The sequence below is a fragment of the Marmota flaviventris genome, chromosome 15, assembly GCF_047511675.1.
Source record: "Marmota flaviventris isolate mMarFla1 chromosome 15, mMarFla1.hap1, whole genome shotgun sequence".
Taxonomy (NCBI): Eukaryota; Metazoa; Chordata; class Mammalia; order Rodentia; family Sciuridae; genus Marmota; species Marmota flaviventris.
This window is the reverse complement of record NC_092512.1, coordinates 3,397,057-3,415,677: the sequence shown is the minus strand read 5'-3', so window position 1 is coordinate 3,415,677 and position 18,621 is coordinate 3,397,057. Positions and strand designations below refer to the sequence as shown.

Sequence of the window (18,621 nt, the reverse complement as noted above, 5' to 3'; positions counted from 1 at the left end):
CTGGAACCTCCAGAACTCTCGGGCACCCTAAAGAGTGGCATTGATGGGGTTCTCATCCCAAAGTTGTAGATCAGACACGGTGTCCCTGCCATGACTGTGCAGGGCCTCCGCAGCGTACAGGGGATACCCCTGTGGGGTTCAGTCGTGGGTCTCATGTGACTGGCTTGGCCTTTGGTACTCTTGGGATCATCAGACCAATGTGTCCCATGTCATTACCAAGAATGAAGACCTTGAAGTTGACTCAAAGCCCAGAGCGCCATGGCCCAGCTGGCCCTGCCAAGACCCAGCCCACCTGCGTAGCCAGCAAGTGAGGTCTCAGCACTCTGTGCTCCTCTGGCGTCACCTCAGCACAAACCTGATGAACACAACCGTGTTGTTCTGTTGCTCCGTGTGCAGCGGGCCGGAGGGCTCTCTGTGTGCCCTCTGCACCCAGCACACATGTGCAGAACACCGCAAATGGCCAGGACTTGGCTGCCCGTGGTTTGGAGGCTTAGAACAGCAGCCCCTCACCTTCCGGCTTCCGCTTCTGGAGGCCTTTGCTTGGCACATATTCCTGGCATCTCGGGGGCTTCTGGGGCATGTTTCACCTCATTAGCTACCTGCTGCTTACACATGCTGTCTAAGGAAGTACCGACACCAAGCCTTGGCCCTCACCTCTCCACGCAGATGAGGCAGTTCAGGACCAAACCATACCAAAGAAACATGCCATGCTAAGGGCCAACGTGCTTATCTAGAAGCAGCAAAACAGAGAACAGGGCACTTCTCAATAAACTGTACCAGGGCAACTGGCACCCAGTACTCAAGAAAGGACTTGAGTCCACACTGCACGAACACTCTCTCTCCTGAGCTGAACTCATCCCATGGGGTGGTCTGGGGCAGGAGTCGGAGCCCAGCACTGGGCAAGACACCAGGCATACAAGGGCAGGCATGTCCTAGGTGAGCCAGGAGGCTGCTCAGCCGTGACGGCCAGGCCGCTGCCCCAGACAGCCCTGTGCTATCCAGACCTGTGTTGCCAAAATAACAGCCCCCAGACCCACGAGCTACCCTACCCCCAGGCCTCAGCACTCCGTTTCTGTACAGAAAAGCCACTACTGTCCCAGGTAAAGTCCAACAGAAATTGGCCAGCTGAAGAGGCCCTGCAAACCTGCCAGGAATCCCAGCTCTTCTTTCTTTATAAAATTATGGCAAGGGCTGGGGTCTAACTCTGCACTTGCCTGGCCTGTGTGAGGCCCTTGCAAACCATCAAAAGAAAACTAAAATATAAAACTTAAATGAATAAAATTACATTATAGTAAAATAAAAGGTGACATCAATTCACCACTTCTGCCACCTCCCCCATGTGTGGCGGGGGGGAGGGGCGGGGGGATATAAAGTGCCAGACCATCCGTCCACAGACTTTCTCATCTTTCTGGACCAAAGCTCCATACCCATGAAGCATTACCTCCCTGCCCTGTCCCCAGGAAACCTGGGAGGAACAGTTAGGACGCTATTCCCAGAGTCCCTGGATCCAGATCTTCCTCGACATCAAGGTGGACCACGGAAGGCCAGGGGCTGCACTGCACCACACGGCTCCCCAGAGAAACCCTTCCCCAAACACAGTCGCAGGATGGGCCGGGCCTCACTCAGAAAGCCATAACCAAGAGGCCCCCTGTCCACCTTCTCTGGGGGCCCTGTGCACCCCGGTACCTGTCAGGGAAGTCCTGGGCACAACAGCGAGGACAGGGATCCAGCCTGCGGGCGTCACTCTCTCCAAGACCTGGAGCAGAACCACTGGCTCAGCCCACAAGAAGCTAGGCGGCAGACACTGTCACCTGCACTTCACACCCGGGGACAGGAGGAACACGGCAGGGAACGCACAATGACGTGGCCTGGGCAAGGGCTCGCCTGGGTCCCTGCTCCTGACCCCACAGGGGTCAGAAGACTCCGCCTCAAAATAGTCCTTCTCCCAGGTCCCCAATTACACAGGCTTGGAGTCCAGGCATTCTCAGTGCCAAAGCCAAGACACCTCCTGACCAAACCCCTCACAAATACCCTGTTTCACAAACGCACAGACACATAAAAATAAATGCACTATTATTTTTTATATACATGGTATCCAACACATGGTTTGAAGCTTGCTGTTTTCCTAATGTATATCTCAGAGACCTGTCCTTCTCACCATAGTTGATGAGGCCATGTGGTCTTGAAATACTGGCTTCCTGCACTGTGCCATGACACTACTGCAGTCCCCAGGTCTTCACACCCAGAGGCTCCACCTCACTGGGTTGATGGTGGCCCAGAATCCCACCTCACATTCACTGGACACTGCCATTCATTTTACCTCCTTACAGACTGACATTTAACCAGTGGTGTGTTCTCTCTTTTTTTTGGCCATTGAAATATTAAGAGTCAACATCGTGTGTGTGTGTGTGTGTGTGTGTGTGTGTGTGTTGCAGGCCCTGGGACACACAGCATTCTTATTTACTGTGCACATCCCCTGCCTTCTAAAGTCGACATCGATCCACACTCACAGGTGGTCAGTGGGCAGTCCCGGAGCACAAACGGGAGAGGCTTCAGACACCACTGCTATGCGGCCAGCTTCTTTCCCTGGCCTGAACCAGAGCTGGAAAGCAGCAGGGTGGAAGGGACAGGCTACAGTATAAGATTGGCAGTGATGACCACAGGAGGTCTTTCTAGATTTCTGCCCCACTCCTGCATGTCCTGCCCCCGGAAGGTTCTGAAGTGATTTGCACTTCGATAGCTGGGCTCACAGTAGCAGCAGAGGTGGGTCTGGGCTGCACATGTGGCCACAGCCGGCCCGACTCTAAGGTTTTAAGACAGCTTGAGTGCTGCCTTCTCCAACCTGCAGCCTCCCTGTGGGCTCAGCAAGGCCACATGCCTGAGTGATGCACCCTGAGACAAGGGACTGGCCTCACAAGGTTCCCTACTGCAGTATCACTCAGTCACAAGGGTGTGGCACTGCTAGATACAGAGGTGAACAAGAGGAGTGGTCACAGGCATGCCCCATAGCATCCTCACAGAGGGGAGGGCAGTGTCTTCTCATGGCGCTGCCGAGACCTGCGACTTTGGACTTCACATTTATCCTACACCACGTATGTGGTGGTGGAATCATCTTCATGGTTTTTACACATACTACCGGGTGGCAGGAGAGAGACGGGCACAGAGATAAGGTGGGGCCACTAGGCAGCTGCACCCAGGGCACAAGGCAGAGTCAAGCTAGCGTACTTCTCTGCTTCCCACCTCTGCCAGGAGGGCATGAGCACAGTTGGGCCCCAGGCAGACTCATGCCCTCTGGGGACAGAAGCCGTGTCCTGGGGTATAGTACCTGCCACCTGAGCAGCACAGATGATGGTTAGCTACAAGAGGGAGGGAGAGCCAAGTGCTGGCACAAACGTGGTGTGGCCAGGGTTCTGTACACCTGGGGCAGTCATGCCTCTGAGCCTGGGTGGTAGTCCTCCAGAGTTAGCAGTGAAGTGGATGTAGATCCTACAGCTTCTACCTTTAATGAAGCAATAAGAGCTACTGGGCTGCCTGGGCACACACGCCACCCAGGCACTCTCTAAGGGCAGGGTACTTCCGAACCTCGGGGCACATGGACACACAGGAGTGGCAGAACAGCCCAGGAGAATTCCTACAGTGATCACCAACCCTTTCCGCTCCTGCCAGCTACGGAGCCTTCATGACACCTGCCTTTAGAAAGGAGGCCACGTTGCACTGCGCTGAAGACACAAAACCCTAACGGCTATGGCACCAAATCCAGGAAACAAGCAGCCTTTGCTACTCTCATTCTAGATCTGAGACAACATCCTAGGTCTCAGAAGTCCCTGTCCCAGAAAACTGAAAAGCAAACCAAGAAGTCAAAAGGGGGAGACAGGATAAAAGATCTAGAAATACCCTCAGTAAAGAGAGTGGTTTAGCTGGGTGTGGTGGTAGGCACCTGTAATTCCAGCAGCTTGGGAGGCTGACTCAGGAGGATCGCAAGTTCGAGGCCAATGTCAGCAACTTAGCAAGAACCTAACTCAAAATAGACAAGACCTACGGGTATAGCTCAATGGTCAAGTGCCCCTGGGTTCAATCTCCATACTGCGCTCCCTTCCCCAGAGCCATTTACCCAGTTGTGCCTGTACTTTCTGCTCAGAAACACATCTGCCCCCACCTCTGCCCCTCACACTGGGGACTGAACCCAGGGTGTCTACCACTGAGTTGTACCCTTCGCCCTTTTTTATTTTGAGATGGGGTCTCACTAAATTGTTGAGGCTAGCCTAAAACTTGCAATCTTCCTGCTGCAGCCTCCCAGTGCTGGGGTTCCAGGTGTGAGGTGCTGTACCCAAGCTAGAAATACTTTTTAGTAAGGGTGCATTTAAAGGACCTTGCACTTTCAACATGTCCTGGGCACACTGAAAGAATCCATCAGCTAGTTTCACAGGTAAAGGAATGGAGCTCTCAGTCACCCATAATCATATGCAAGCTTCGAACAGGACCAAGCATTGCAGCAAAGACTGCTTTACCCACAATGCACCAGCACGCTGCACAGCCAATCCGAAACGAGATCTCTGCCTCCCACGACATAATGGCTTAGACTTATTGCACTAAGCAGCTGTAGTGGAAGAGAAAGACAAGAGGCACTGAGAACTGGGTAGCTAGGGCTGTAGGTGTGCAGGGAGGTAGGCACTGGGGGAAGGCCACACATTTGTCCTCATACCCTGCTCTGGAGCTGTCCCTCTATCACCTAGGTTAGGAGCACAGAGTTCTGCTTGGCCAAGGTGACACAAAGTGGCATCCAGAGCCATGCAAGAGAGGAACCACAGGGCATCAGAACAGACAGCAATGGACTCCTCAAAAGACTCGGTGTCATGTCTAACAAATGCAGTGCAGGGCCAGGTGGGTTTCAGTGGTAGAGCGCTTGCCTGGCATGTGTGAGGCCCAGGGTTCCATTCCCAGCACTGCAAAAAATGAATATTGAATGATAATTTTTTTAAAAAATTTACATGTACTTAAGCCAGTAAAGGTGACATGTAATCTAAGGTAAAGCCTGTAAACAGAAACAGACCTTGATGACACATCTTTTAATTCTCAGACAAAGGACGCTACCACAAACAAGCTATTAGGATAAACATGCACCAAGATAGAAATAATGAGTGAAGGGATGGGAAAATATCATTAGAGAATGTAACTATGAGAAAGAGTCAAATGCAAATTTTAGACCTAAAAAGTAGAATTCCTAGTGAAAAGTTCACTGGACGTCTACAATAATATATCAAATACTGCAGAAGGAGAGCAAAGTGATCTAAGAAAATTCAATAAAAAATTATCCCAAATGAAAACGGGAAAGGGGATTTTGGGTTTTTTTTTTTTAAGCCCCAGCCTCCCTAGCTTGGCGTCAGCATCAAATCGCCTAACACAGGGTGGGGTGACTCCTTGACAGAGCACCTGCTGAGCATGTGCAAGGCCCTGCGTCCATCCCCATTCCCCAAAAAGATACCAAAATAGAAAACAAGTGGCAAGATGCTGGAATCAAGTCCAGCCACTGATGATGAGATAAAACTGACACACACAACACTCCAAGGAAGAGACAGAGACAGTCTGATGGTGGTTCAATGCTCAGCAATCACACAGACTTTTTTTTTTTTTTTTTTTTTTTGGACTGAAAAAGTAATGTCTATAAGGAATCTGCTAGAAATGCAAAGAGAAACATATACGTGCCTGACACACAGGGTGGGACTGGACCGTGAAACAAGGAGAAGGCTGCTCACGCGGCTGAGGTGATAGGCAAAGGAATCATTCCTTAGTAAGAAGGGTCAAGGAGGGATACTTCCCAATGATAAAAGGGCCACTTTAACATTAAGACACAGCAAGGACAGGTGTGCATCACTCACAGCATTGTAAACTACAGAAAGTACAAACAGAAAATGCTAGGCCAGAGTTAAATCCATGTTGTAAAACCAACAACAACAACAACAACAACAACCAACTCACCCTCGGAGAAGGCTCAGTAACTCCAGAACACACACCTGTGGGGCATCTATGAAGATTAACCCATGCTTAACCCCAACACCAGCCCCAGAGTTCCAAAAGACTCAAGTGCTCTGACCACAGAGGAAATAAATCATAAATCAACGTCAACAATATATTTACAAATCCCCCAGATAGGGCTGGGGCTGAAGCTCAGTGGTTGAGCACCTGCCTCACATGTGTGAGGCCCTGGGTTCAATCCTCAGCACTACATGAAAAAAAATAAATAAATAAAACGAAGATATCGTGTCCAACTAAAAAAAATTTAAAAAATCCTCCAAATAGTTAGAAATGTAACAGCACACTTCTACAAACCCACAGGTTCAAGAAATCACAAGGAAAATGCAAAACTATTTAATGAAAATTAAAATGTGGTATATCAAAATTTACTGATTACAGCTAAATCCAAGTTCAGAAGGAAACTCATTGCCTTAAATATTTAAAATTGAAGATCTGAACCTAGAGTGAGTAGAAGGAACAAAATAATAGAGATCAGAGCAGAAAGACAAGAGAAAAAAAATCAACAAAGTAAAAAGTTGATCCTGGGAAGAGACGAACGGATTGTCAACCCTCAACGAGGCTCTGACCGATGAAGCAGGAGCTTGACTATCAGGACTGAAATGGGCTTTCACTTCAGGCCCGGGAGGTTGAGAGAAGACCCCAGCAGCTCTCTGCCAATGACTCAACAACACAATGCAATTGAAAGAGTCCCGAAGGCAAACCCAAACTGACCCAAAACAAAAACACAAAAAAGCCAAATGTCCACAATTCTAGGAGGAGGTATCCAATAAAGCAATTTAATGGCAAAAAAAACATTCCCTACAAAGAAAACTCTGTCAGTATAACGGGAATGCCTTACAGTGCTCTCAGTTATGCCTCATAACCCTCATATCAGCACATGACAAGAGGGCTGGGGACAGTGGAAGAGTGCTTGCCTTCCATGCCTGATAGCACCGGAAAACACAGAACAAAACCTGACAAGAAGGGGCTGGGGATGTGGCTCAAGCGGTAGCGCGCTCGCCTGGCATGCGTGTGGCCCGGGTTCGATCCTCAGCACCACATATAAAGATGTTGTGTCCGCCGAAAACTAAAAAATAATAAATATTAAAATTCTCTCTCTCTCTCTCTCACTCTGTCTTTAAAAAAAACAAAAAAAAACAAAACCTGACAAGAAGATCACACACCAATGCCCCTCCAGATACAGAGACATAAAAATTCGCACCAAAACACTAACAAATTCAATCCAGCACTACACAGAAATCATAAAGAAAGAAAGGCATGATGATCTCAATAGACACAGAAAACGCGAATCCAAGTCACCACTGAGAACAATTTTCAGCAAACTAGGCTGATAAACCCTCAGCCTGACAAGGTTCTGAGGGTCTGGAGGAAGACCCGACAGTTAGGACCACATCTTTCAGACCAGAATAGACAGATGCCCACACTTCTACCACCATGCTCGACACTCCACAGGTGTCCCACTCACACGAAGGCAAGAGAAATAAAACACATTACAAACTGGGAAGAAGGAAAACCATCTTCATTAATAAAAAAATAATGAAAATGATTTTAACATTTCTACTGGGATACTTTCAGATAAGTATAAAATTCACCATTAAGTGTACAATTAGGCAGGTGCTGTGGCACACACTGGTAATCCCAGCAACTTGGGAGGCTGAGGCAGGAGGATCACAAGCTCAAGACCAGGCTTAACAACTTAGGGAGTCCTTGTGTCAAAATCAAAATTGCTGGGTATGTGGCTCAGTGGTAGTGTCCCTGGATTCAATCCCCAGTAAAAGGGAGAGAGGGAGGGAAGGAGGAAGGATGGCAGGGAGAAACACACATAATTCAATGATTTAGCATATCCTCCTGAGTTTTTGACCATCACCACAATCTAGGTTCAAAGTATTTTCACCACCCCCACAAACAAACTCCAGACTCATTAGAAGTCACTCTTCCACTCCTAGAAAAAGAGATTTTAAGATACTATTCACAACAGAAAAAACACATCATGTGTTTTTTAGAGTCAAAGCAATCAGAGTTTAAAAACTCCAAAGGGCTTTTAGTAGATTCTATCTGGAAAAGCAAAGGACCAGGCACGGCAGAGCAACTGTGAAGAACAGGAGGTCTTGGTCTCTCTGAGCCAAGCCTGTCATGAAACCTCAGGGAACAAGACGATGAGTGTGGCCTACAGGACAAGAGAAGCAGCCCACACACAGACCCACACCTGAACCACCAACCCATTCCCCTTCAGAGACTTGCATCTAGAATCTACCAAAATCTACAAATTAATAAAAAGATAATCCAATAAAAATAGAAAAAAGACTTTAACAGACACCTTACTAGAAACAATATTTGATCAATATTTAATACATGAACATATGAATGTAAGCACATGAAAAAGTGCTCTGCCCACCAGTATCAGGGAAATGAAAATTAAAACCACCAGGAGAAGCTGCCACACTCCCCCAGAAGACTGGCCCCACTAGGAGCTCACAAGGGCATGGAGCAAATCGGATCCTCTCACACTGCTGGTGGAAGCAAAGTGCTGCAATCACTGGGGACAATCCTGGGGGTGGGGGTGTTCGTAGACAGCGAAACCTACACCTGCTTTTTGCACCTGGCCATTCCTCTCCCCGGTATTTATCTAAGAGAAATGAAAACATATGTGCACCCTCCCCCCAAAAAAAAAAAAAAAAAAAAAAGACTTGAGCAAATGTTGTTAGCCACTTTCTATATACTGGCCAAAGCTTAGCCTGCCCAAGTGTCTAAAAGGATGGTGTTTTGAGTACACAATGAAGTTTTTCTTTTTTAAGTATTTCTTAGCAATAAGAATAAGTTACAGTACATAAAATGATACAGTTGGCGAATCTCCAAAACTAATCCTGGAAAAAAAAGAAGTTAGGACCCGAGGACACTATCCCATTGCTGTGTCACTCAAGTCTCTATGAAGAGAAAAATAATCTATCGTGACAGAAATCAGAACCTGTGACTGACTCACAGAGCTCTACATTTACAGTGTATTTCACTGCAACTGTCTCGATAATAAAATATTTTTCAAAAACAAACACAACAGAAACTTTAAGAAAAAAAAGTCAGAAGGCCACGCTGAGAATGAGAGTTGGTTAGTTTAAAACACAGAGTTTGTCTGCACAGACCCCGCCCCATAAATCAGTGAAAGAAGTGAAGGATGGAGTGGAATACCTGTTAACTCTCCTTGGACACTTCTCTGGCTTGATATCCAATTCGTAGTGATAGATGTCAATTTTGGGGATGTCCATTTCAAAGAAGTTGGCCTGTAGTTTGATTGTTCTTCCCGAGGTCCCAAAGTCAGGTCGAGGTGGAGGCTTGAAGGCATATCCTTGGATGGGTGGTGCGGGGGGCCCAGGAGGCACAAGCACTGGAAAACAGTGGGAAGAATCCCTGTCATCAAGGGCAGCAGACTTGCCCCAGGGTGGGGGCATGCCCTGCCTTCACAGCCCTCAGGACTTCCTGTGCCTTCTCAGCCACTTCTCCTCTTGGGCTCTCGCATTCCTGGAGGAAATCTGAGCCTCACCACCCAGCTGGATGTACTATGGCCTGGCCCTTGTCCCTGTGCAGACTCTCCTCATCCCAGGGACCCCCACTGCCAGGCTCAAGGGACTGTCTGCAGTGCCTCCCTCTTCTAATGGCGTGGTGGCAAGTAACACTGTACCATGCCATTCTTTTCCAAAATTTCTGCCCAGATCTTCAAAATGGATCTGCTCTACTAGGCCCTTCCCTGGAGGCTCACTGCAGCTCAGACTGTAGTCACCCTTCTCTCCCCAGCACCCTGCTTCCAGGGGCAGCCAGGGGCCTCCCACACAGTGTAGTGAACTGCACAGCGCGCCTCTGCTCACCTGCAGCCTCCTCTACTGCCCAGCCCTCACCCTACCCAGCCTGGGGCTGCACGTTGTCCTGCAGGGCTCCACACACAGGCCTCACGGCAGGTGGTGGTGGTCTTGGTCTCCCCTGCATCCATTTGCCCAGCTGTAGCCAGAGTTTCTGATCACTTCTGGTTCAAATGCTTCTATGGCTCCCACACCCAGGCCACACATTCAAGCACTTGCCAGTCCTTGCCGTCTGGCCCCAGATTTAGTTCTGCACTCTAACCACCTCCAGCCAAGAGAGCCGGCCTTTCCTGCTTCAGACACTGTGCCTTGGCTCTGCCTGGGGTCCTGATGCAGTGTTCCCTTTGAGGCCCTGCTCAGGCATCATTAGCCAGGACCGCACCCTCCCCCATCTCCACCTAATGCTACTCCTTTCCCACTCTAGGCCATGCTGTCATCTTGTTTATTGTCTGTTGCCCCCAGGGTCTTGGAAGGCACACAACAGGAGCCTAGAACCATTTGATCAACCCCTGAATGACTATTTTAGGAGGTACAGGAAAGTCCCCAAAGTCACCCAGAAAACATCCTCTGTCATGACCGAAGTCCCAAAGGAAGATGTGCATGCCATTCCAAGTCCAAGGCCAGCTTTCCTAACACAGAAGTTCATGCACACGTCTGCCACAGGGCCTGAGCAGCACTTGCTGTGTGCACCCACTCCCTGGTGCCTGAGAGCCGTGCAAGCTACTCCAGGCATTCTCTGCAGCCCTGGAAAGCACAGCTCCATGCCCTCGTCTGCAACAGACCAAAACTGCATTTCCACAGAGGAGGTGTCTTAGTGTCAACCTGATCACAGACCTAAAGGACATCAATCACCAATGGTTTGTCACACCTGGGGCACTGGAAAGACAGGCAGCATCAAGCACTGGCAAGGCAGATGAGGCCAAAGGGCAAGGCTCGACTGTGATAAAGGGGTCCAAATGTCAAGGTGGAGCCCCTCTTTCATTGCTATTCAAAACAGTAATTCACTCAGAAACACCGGTACACGGGCAGTGGAAAGAAACGTCATGTCAAAATTTCAGGCACTCCATATTGGTAAAGCTCAACCTGTGGATCTAGGAAAACACAAGCACTTGTTCAACAAGGACTTCTCTTACTTCCAATTAAATGTCTGTCTCAAAAACCAAACTCTTTCCATTTGAAAAGAATTCAGTATATTTCAGTATTTACTGATATTCACCTGAAACAAGTAATTTATTAAGAAGAGCAAGAGTGATCTGTTCTTACTGTACTTCTGACCTAGGAAAACTCAGTTCTTGAACTGTTTGTGTTTTGCTTTCTATGGACAAACTTATATGCTCAGGGGTTACTAAGGTCACTGAGCTGTTTCCATAGGTACCGACTTCAGGGGAGGAGACACTTGTGCAGAGGCAGAACACTCACCACGCCCAGCAGCACACCAGCAGCACACGACTGTGCCCCTTCCCTGTTGGGGGCCCAGGAACAACTGTTCTCAAGCAGCTTCCTGTTGTTTCTGAGTGTAAGTCACCCCAATTGGAGGAAGCTTTTCCCTTTTTTGGGGCAGTACTGGGGACAGAAACCAGGGCCTCACATGCTGGGGAAGTGCTCTGAACTACAGCCCCCAGCCCGATCTTTTCTCTTTTGCCAGTGATACTTTCCACCGTAGACTCTGTGTCAAGGAATGGACATCAATCACTGTCCACATCAGCTCTGCAAACCTGGTCCCTTGAGGACCAAGGGGGGCTGAACAAAGAGGATACCAACAGACAAATGCTCTAGTTCTCAGGTCTCCATCCGTCCAACCCAAAAGTAGAAGCAAAGTTACGTTAGTGCCCAGGAAACATTCAGACACAGAGACACCAATTCTGCCCTGCAGTCCATTTCAGGGCCAGAACACTCTCTTGGTGGAAAAGAATGAACAGTCCTTGCTGGCAGGTATGGTTTACAGGGTGCTCATGGGCGTTCCTGACTGAGCCTCTCCAGCACAGAGGAGGGGTCCGAGGCATTGATGGAGGGAGCACATCCTCATGGTGGAGCAGAGACAGCGCCAGGCAGTGCAGCTGATGGACTGGTACTTAAAACTGACCAGCAGCACAGATTTGGGCCAGGTCCTTTCTGGAGTCAACCCTGCTGCTCCTAAGGAGCATCCCCTGAGGCCCCATTCCTTTCATATTTTCTGTGGGAAACAAGCCTAGGTTACTAACCACCAGCCTATGTTACTAACCCAAATGAATAAAAGCCATGGGAAAATAAAAAGGCAATATATTTATAAAATGAACACCTTCCCACGACAGTTCTTCCTTGCTGCTGGGGACAATGAAAATACTGAGGACTTCGCTAGAAGGCACATGGAACAGAAATCCCCAAGTTAAAGTCATGAATGTCTTCCAAGCAGAGGGAGTGGACCCACACCTCCTCCCCGGGGAAGGAAATTCCCTGAATAACAGGAACCCTACACAGGCCTCAAGCCCTGGGAGTGCCTGGGCTATTTTTATCACTCACAGGGAGTCTCAAGTGTAGGCAGAAGGCACCAGAGAGGAGAAAGCACACGGCTCCTGCTGCCTGCTCCACAGGGCCCAAGACCCCACCCTGCCCTGGCCTCACTCTAGCTACTGCCATGTGCTGCCCACCCAGCCCCAGTGACTGCGCCTCTTCCCCAGGGTCCTAGACACCCCAGCTCCCCCGCAGGCATTTCCTCCAGACCACAGGCAGCACACCAGTGCTTCTCATCTGGGATGGATCACTTGGGCTTGTTTTAAATGATTTCCACTTGTTTCTGGAGCCTGTGTGAAGAGAAGGAAAATCCCTCTTTTTCATCTAGGGTTCCCTGGACCCTAACAGTGGGAAGGCACCTTGCGGCTCCAGGAAGGAGCAGGGCCATTGCTCTGTACATAATGACATACCCCTTGGCTAGGCACTCCTTGCTGAGCACCGCTAGCAGCGAGAGTCCTGAGGCCCAGAATCCAGCAGTGTCGGGGACAGTGGGTGCAAGTGTCTGCTGACTTGCATGTCACTCAGCACAGTGGTGATAAGATCCCATTTTAGAGAGAAGCAGCAAGTAACTGACTTCCTGTATGAGCAGTTGGGTCACCACCAAGTCTCAGTGTGGATGACAGGCGCAGAGAGGCATGCCTGTGAATGAGGCCCCCCCAGAATGTCCAGGGAGTGTGCATCAGCTTCTCAGAGGAGGGTCACAGAATGGGCTGTGACACCTGCCCAAGAGCCACCTCCGGGAACAGCTGAATGTGCTCATCCCTAGCCCCACCTCCAAGGAAGGGCGGAGGACAAGGGGAAGCCTGCAGGCAGAGGGAGAGCGCCTACTGGGTGGCCAAGGGGACAGTCCTGATGATGAAAACTGGCTCACAGAGACACTGCTGAGAGCACTGCGGGGGACAGAGTTCTGCGGTCACTCATGTTCAGGACGACTGGGGGCATGCACTTCCATGCCAGTGTAGCATGAGGAAACTGCACAGGAACCTGGACAGCTATCAGCTCCATGGAGTGTCCTTGGGAGCAACGGCCAGATGTCTGCTTGTGCTTTCAGCCACCCTAGGAAGGCCCAGGTCTGTCCTCAGGGGCCTGGTCAAAGATTCAACTAAAAGAGCCAGAGCCCACCGCTTCACAGCTGGCGAGCACCAGCAGAATGACCAGGTGGGCACATGCCCCCACCATCACCCCTCGGGCATGCTGCAGGGAGGTTCAGCAAGGCCAGGGCTGGGCCTACCTAGGAGATCTTACTGGTTTTAAGCACAGCTGGGTTTTCTGACTACTCTGATGACCTAATCCCAAAGGGATCCTGGTTTGAAACACATGGGCACAACTGGAGTTGGTGAGCCGGGTTCAATGTTCTGAGCTCATTTATAGGCCAACCAGCACTGGAATGAGGGGAGAGCTCACTGCCCAGGGAGCGAGGAGGCATAGAGGTGCCCAGCTCACCTGCCTAGTGCATACTCAATGGTCACCTGTCCCTACTCTAGTGCCCCTGCTGCGGAAGGCAAACTCATGCCTGGCTACGAACCCTTCCCAGGGAAAGAGGCTGAGCAGCCTTCCAGATCTGTGCTGTGTGTCTTCTCGTTAGGTACACACCAGCGGCACCAGGCTGTGTGTGGGGGAGGGGTGGGGGCGCACCCTGGCACACTGCTCCTCACCAGCCCAGGATCTCAGCACAGTCAGGGAGCATCATCCCAGCCAGCACCCAGGGCGCACGCCATGGAGGTCAGGGAACTTGTTCCCACCCACTGCGGGACACATGACCAGGTACTTGCGGTCATGTATTGTCGTTTCTTTGACCCTGATGATCAGAACTTACTACAGAAAGTAGAGAAGGCAAGTAATACAGCTAGAATGCTACCACCCCAGGGGCAGCCCTGCAGGTCAGGTCTTGTTCTAGATGCACAGGAAATTAAGCATGTGTGTGCTAGCTTGGGATAAGGCAGCTTTAGCTGCTGATGCCAACTTTTCACATTAAATAATGTAAATATTCTGCTGAGGCCCCTTGTGGCAACTTCTTCATCCTGAAAGAACCAGGGTGGTCAGCGGAGACCCTCTTGCTACACTGAGCCACCTGCCCTTCCACCTGGCAATGCAAGCAAACCCAACCACCCCAACACACCCCCACCCCTCCTGGCCAGAGTCCGGCCTCTGGCCTACAGCTTCTGGGCCTCCAGGCTATCACTGATGAATTGCCCCGTGAGTCTGGCCCTGGCACAGGCACCAACCCAGGCTTGGAGCCCCATCCCATCCCAGAAGAACCCTTGCACACACTGCTGGTGCTCCCCAGCCCAGGGACGCAGTGCAAAGCTGAGCCCAACAGCAATGGGACCCTGGCTCCCTGCTTCCCCTATGCCTGTCTCAACCCCAGCACCAATCAATGCTCCTGTGCTGCTGGCCACACCCCGATTCTGAGGGGTTTTAGTGGCTATTGTGGTTTTGACATTCTGTGCATCTTGAGAAACCATGGACTCCCTGGCCATCTTTCCCTTGGGACAAAACCTACACATAAAATTGGCAGGCAAGTCCCTGGCACCAGAGTCCTCACCAGGAAAGCTTCTCAGGCCATCATCATCTCGTCACTCGCCCTGACCACGTACCCTGGTGGCAAGTCGCCATGCACCCAAGGGCTGGAATTTTCACCCCTGGAACTTGGAGCTGCAAACTTAGATGAGGAATATTTTAGCTGTTCTCCCTTCCACTAGGAATGTGTACAGTTAGTCACTGCAAGGCCAGGAGTACTTGCAACTCAGAAAGCACAGCTGACCCCATGTCACACAACAGTCATTATCAAAGCCACAGAGTGCACTTCAAATCACCCACTGTGTGTCCTTGTAATCAAATGTGATGAAGAACTCATCTGAAACTTTGTCACATTTGGCTTGGTGTCTTGATGACCATGCCTTAGTACAACTGGCTTCGTCTGCCATCCTATTTTGTTTTGTCCTTGAAAACCATTTTTGGAAAGGAATCCTCATTAGCGTCACCAGACTGACCTAACCTTTGAGAACTACCTCTCCTTGGGGCCCGGTAGCCTCCTCTCTAAAAAGAAGGTGCCTCAGCTTGAGAACATCACCCAAGCCTGCCCTGGTCACAGCTGGGGCAGGATGGGCAGGGCCTGCTGTTCCTCTGCCACAGCCCCCAGGCATGTCACCTGCCAGGGTTCTGAGGAGAAGCAGCTCCCAGGATAGGCTCATGCACTGCAGGTCCAGTGAGGGCTCTGCTGTCTCCATGGCTGCACTGATGTGCACTGAGCTCACGATGTACCAGCTACCATGACAACCATGCTCTCAGAGTCTGTCTCCCCACACAGGCTGCCTGGGTGTGGGTGGGGCTCAGAACTGGAAATCAGAAAGCAGCCATCCTGACCAGGTCTTACACCCATGCGTCAATGCTGTGCCTCCAGTTGCGGCACCCCACTGACATGTGCCTGGAGAGCTAGCAAGTAGGTGGCCGGGGGACCTGACACTCAAGCTCTGCTGGCACCCCTGCCCAGAGAAACAAGCAGCCACTGGCAAGTAAGAGGGTCTAGCGTTGAAGGCACTCTGGAGGGCATGCAAGCAGAAGAGTGCGACTGCCAGAGATGGAATTTCTGGTATTTTCTATAGACTTAAACATAAGCACTTCAAAAAACAGCTGCTCAACCCATCAGGTTGGGCATATGGGTCTCAAACCTACAGGGCAAATAACCTCATCCCAACCCCCCCACCCCAATCTCATCCCATTCCAAGTGGCCAGGCTTTCACTGTACGCCAACCGTGTAATGAGCACCAGCACAGGGCCCAGGACCATGCCTTGACCGCAGCCAACGCCTGACAAACCTCAGAACTGAGCTGGAAGTCACCTTAGAAGCCAAAGCGGGAGAGAATCACTCACTCCTCTTCCAAGCTGCTGGACACACAAAGCCAAGGAGACAGTCTGGGGCCTTGCTCCATCTAAGGAAGGGGAAATGAAAAGGGAACTGCCAAGAGGCAGCACCCAGACTTCCCAGAAGGGCTGGCCACTGGCTGCAGCTTCCCATCACACCCTGCCTGCAGCCCGCATGCCTTGCACGACATCTTAGTATGAGTTACGGGGCCTTCGAAAAACAGAAAGATCCGCACCATGTTCACTCTCGGGTCACTCATGAAAACTAAACCACACAAGTCACCCAATAAACCACAAGCTCAAGAACCCCAGGGCCCAGGTCTCCCACAACGTGCCATGCTGCTGTCTGAACCAAGAATGGCATGGAGCTCGCAGCTCTCCAGGGGGCAGGCCCAGCAACCCCCAGGAGGCGGCGGGAACACTGCCGGGTTCCAGCTACTCACCTGAGGCCTCAGGGTGAGCATCACTATTCCAAGCCACACCTCCCTGATCTCCCTCGAGAACTCTTGTTGTCACTCCGGTGCCCTCTAGGAAGTGTGAAGGCCACATAAAGTGGCAAAAACGGCTCAGGATTGAGGAGCACTTCTGTGCTACAACCTGGGCCAAGCCGGCATAGACACCATCTTTTTTTATGCCTCTGGTAATACCTGCAGGGGGAGTCACAGGCTGCAGTGTTGACAGCCTCATCAGGGTCCGCTGGCCAGGCAGTGGCCAAGAGAACTGCCACCTATCACTGGCTCCAGACAAGGAAGGATCCTGATGGCTCACGGGAACACTGATTGGAGAGGAGAACCACCAAACACGTGTCCTCCTGGGAGGCAGAGGACATGTGGCTGGAAGTCATCTGCTGCCTAAATGGCAAGCCCCACTCTTGGTCACCAAATGAACTGGACTGCATTCAACACAACCACAGCATCCCTGTGGAGAAACCAATAGGGCATTAAAAATAGGTGCTGAGAATGTAATCGGAGCCAGGTGTGGCAGCCAAGCCTGTACTCCCAGCTACTTGGGAGGCTGAGGCAGGAGGATGGCAAGTTCAAGGCCAGCCTCAGCAAATTAGAGACCCTGTCTCAAAAAAAAAAAAAAAAAAAAAAAGATGCAGCTGGGAACCTGGCCCAGTGGGCTGGAGAATAAGCCCTACTGCACACCAACCACAAAAGTGCAGAGCACAACCCGGAGCACCGCCCCGCCAACCGCAGAGAGGAAACACAATCAAACTCGGCCTGCATCCCACGGACACGTGTTTCAGAGTGGTCAGTGCTCTCCTGTCCCACTGGAACCTCACAGCCAAGCAGAGCTGGGACAGGAGCTGCATCCGCAGCCAGGCAGCTCCCGTCCCAGTTCCAACTCCCAAATCTCGGCAGACTCCATCCAAAATGAGAGCCTAAGTTTTCCAGGTGTTCAAGGCCATAGGAGAAGTAAAATGTGGCCAGAGTGGGGGGGAAAGGAGCCCTTGCCCTTTGGAGGCCCCAGCTCCCAGACCTGGAGAACCCTGCCCAAAACAGGATTAAGACAGGCACACAAACACTCCAGGGTGGAACGGGGTGATGGCCCCAGCCTTTCTAGCCACCATTCACAGCCACCGAGTGGGAGGCAGCTCCTGACGCCAGTCCATGCAGGCGAAGTGTGCACCAATCAATACTTGGTAGAAATCATGTTATCAGTTCCCTTGGAAAGGAGGAATACCTGTCCTCAGGTGTGGCTGGCACCACCAGGGTATGTAAATGCGATGGTAATTGGCCCAGAGTCACAGGTTCAGGGAGTATGATCCAGGGACTGCTACCAGCCTGCACTGCTCAGGAAAAGGACAGATCCTAATGGCTTCTGGGAACAGACACCAGAGCACAGGAGCCATTTAACTAGTGCTCTCCCGTGAGACCCAGGACGTATAGCTAACCATAACTGTCCATCAGCCAATGGCCCCCTGTTCCTAGGAACAGACCCCTAATGTGGCCCTCAGGACCTCATGGGTTACAGCTGAATAAAGGACTCCTTCCCCCTCTCCTGCAGGCATGGGGGCACAAGACACATCCATCTGCCACAAGAAGGAACTTTACTTCCAATTCTCCTGACCCTTAGGGAGGCTAGGCCAGCGCTGCCGGCTCAGGAATGAGGAGGTGAGGAGTGAAGGACGCGCAGGAAGCCCCGAGCAGGCCCAGCCAGGACTGGGGGATGTGCAGGAAGGCCAGAGGACTGCTCTCTGGAAATGCTGTATCGGCAGGCAGGCGGTACACAGTTCCTTTTGTTATCCCTCTGAAACCCCCCCTGAGCATCTCTAATCCATCACAGCCTGGGGGAGCACCAGAGAGGGGCCCTGGTAGACCACCCGAATGGGGAGTCACTGGTCCAAAGGGACATGCAGGAGCCGGCAAGCATGGCGGAGAGC

General features: G+C 51.0%; 1 protein-coding gene across 2 annotated transcripts in view; it reads right to left on the bottom strand.

The window, feature by feature from the left end:
• Positions 1 to 18,621, bottom strand: part of Ago2 (argonaute RISC catalytic component 2) — a 98,545-nt gene that overhangs the window by 42,284 nt on the left and 37,640 nt on the right. The window contains exons 1-2 of one of the 2 annotated variants that reach the window (XM_027950617.3): positions 16,883 to 16,937; positions 9,217 to 9,412 (exon numbers count right to left, since the gene is read on the bottom strand). In XM_027950617.3, the coding sequence (XP_027806418.1) occupies positions 9,217 to 9,412; positions 16,883 to 16,922 (236 nt within the window). In that variant the 5' untranslated portion in view covers positions 16,923 to 16,937. Of the gene's footprint in view, positions 1 to 9,216; positions 9,413 to 16,882; positions 16,938 to 18,621 lie in introns of those variants that run through there. The other variant, XM_071602097.1, reaches the window with a different exon arrangement.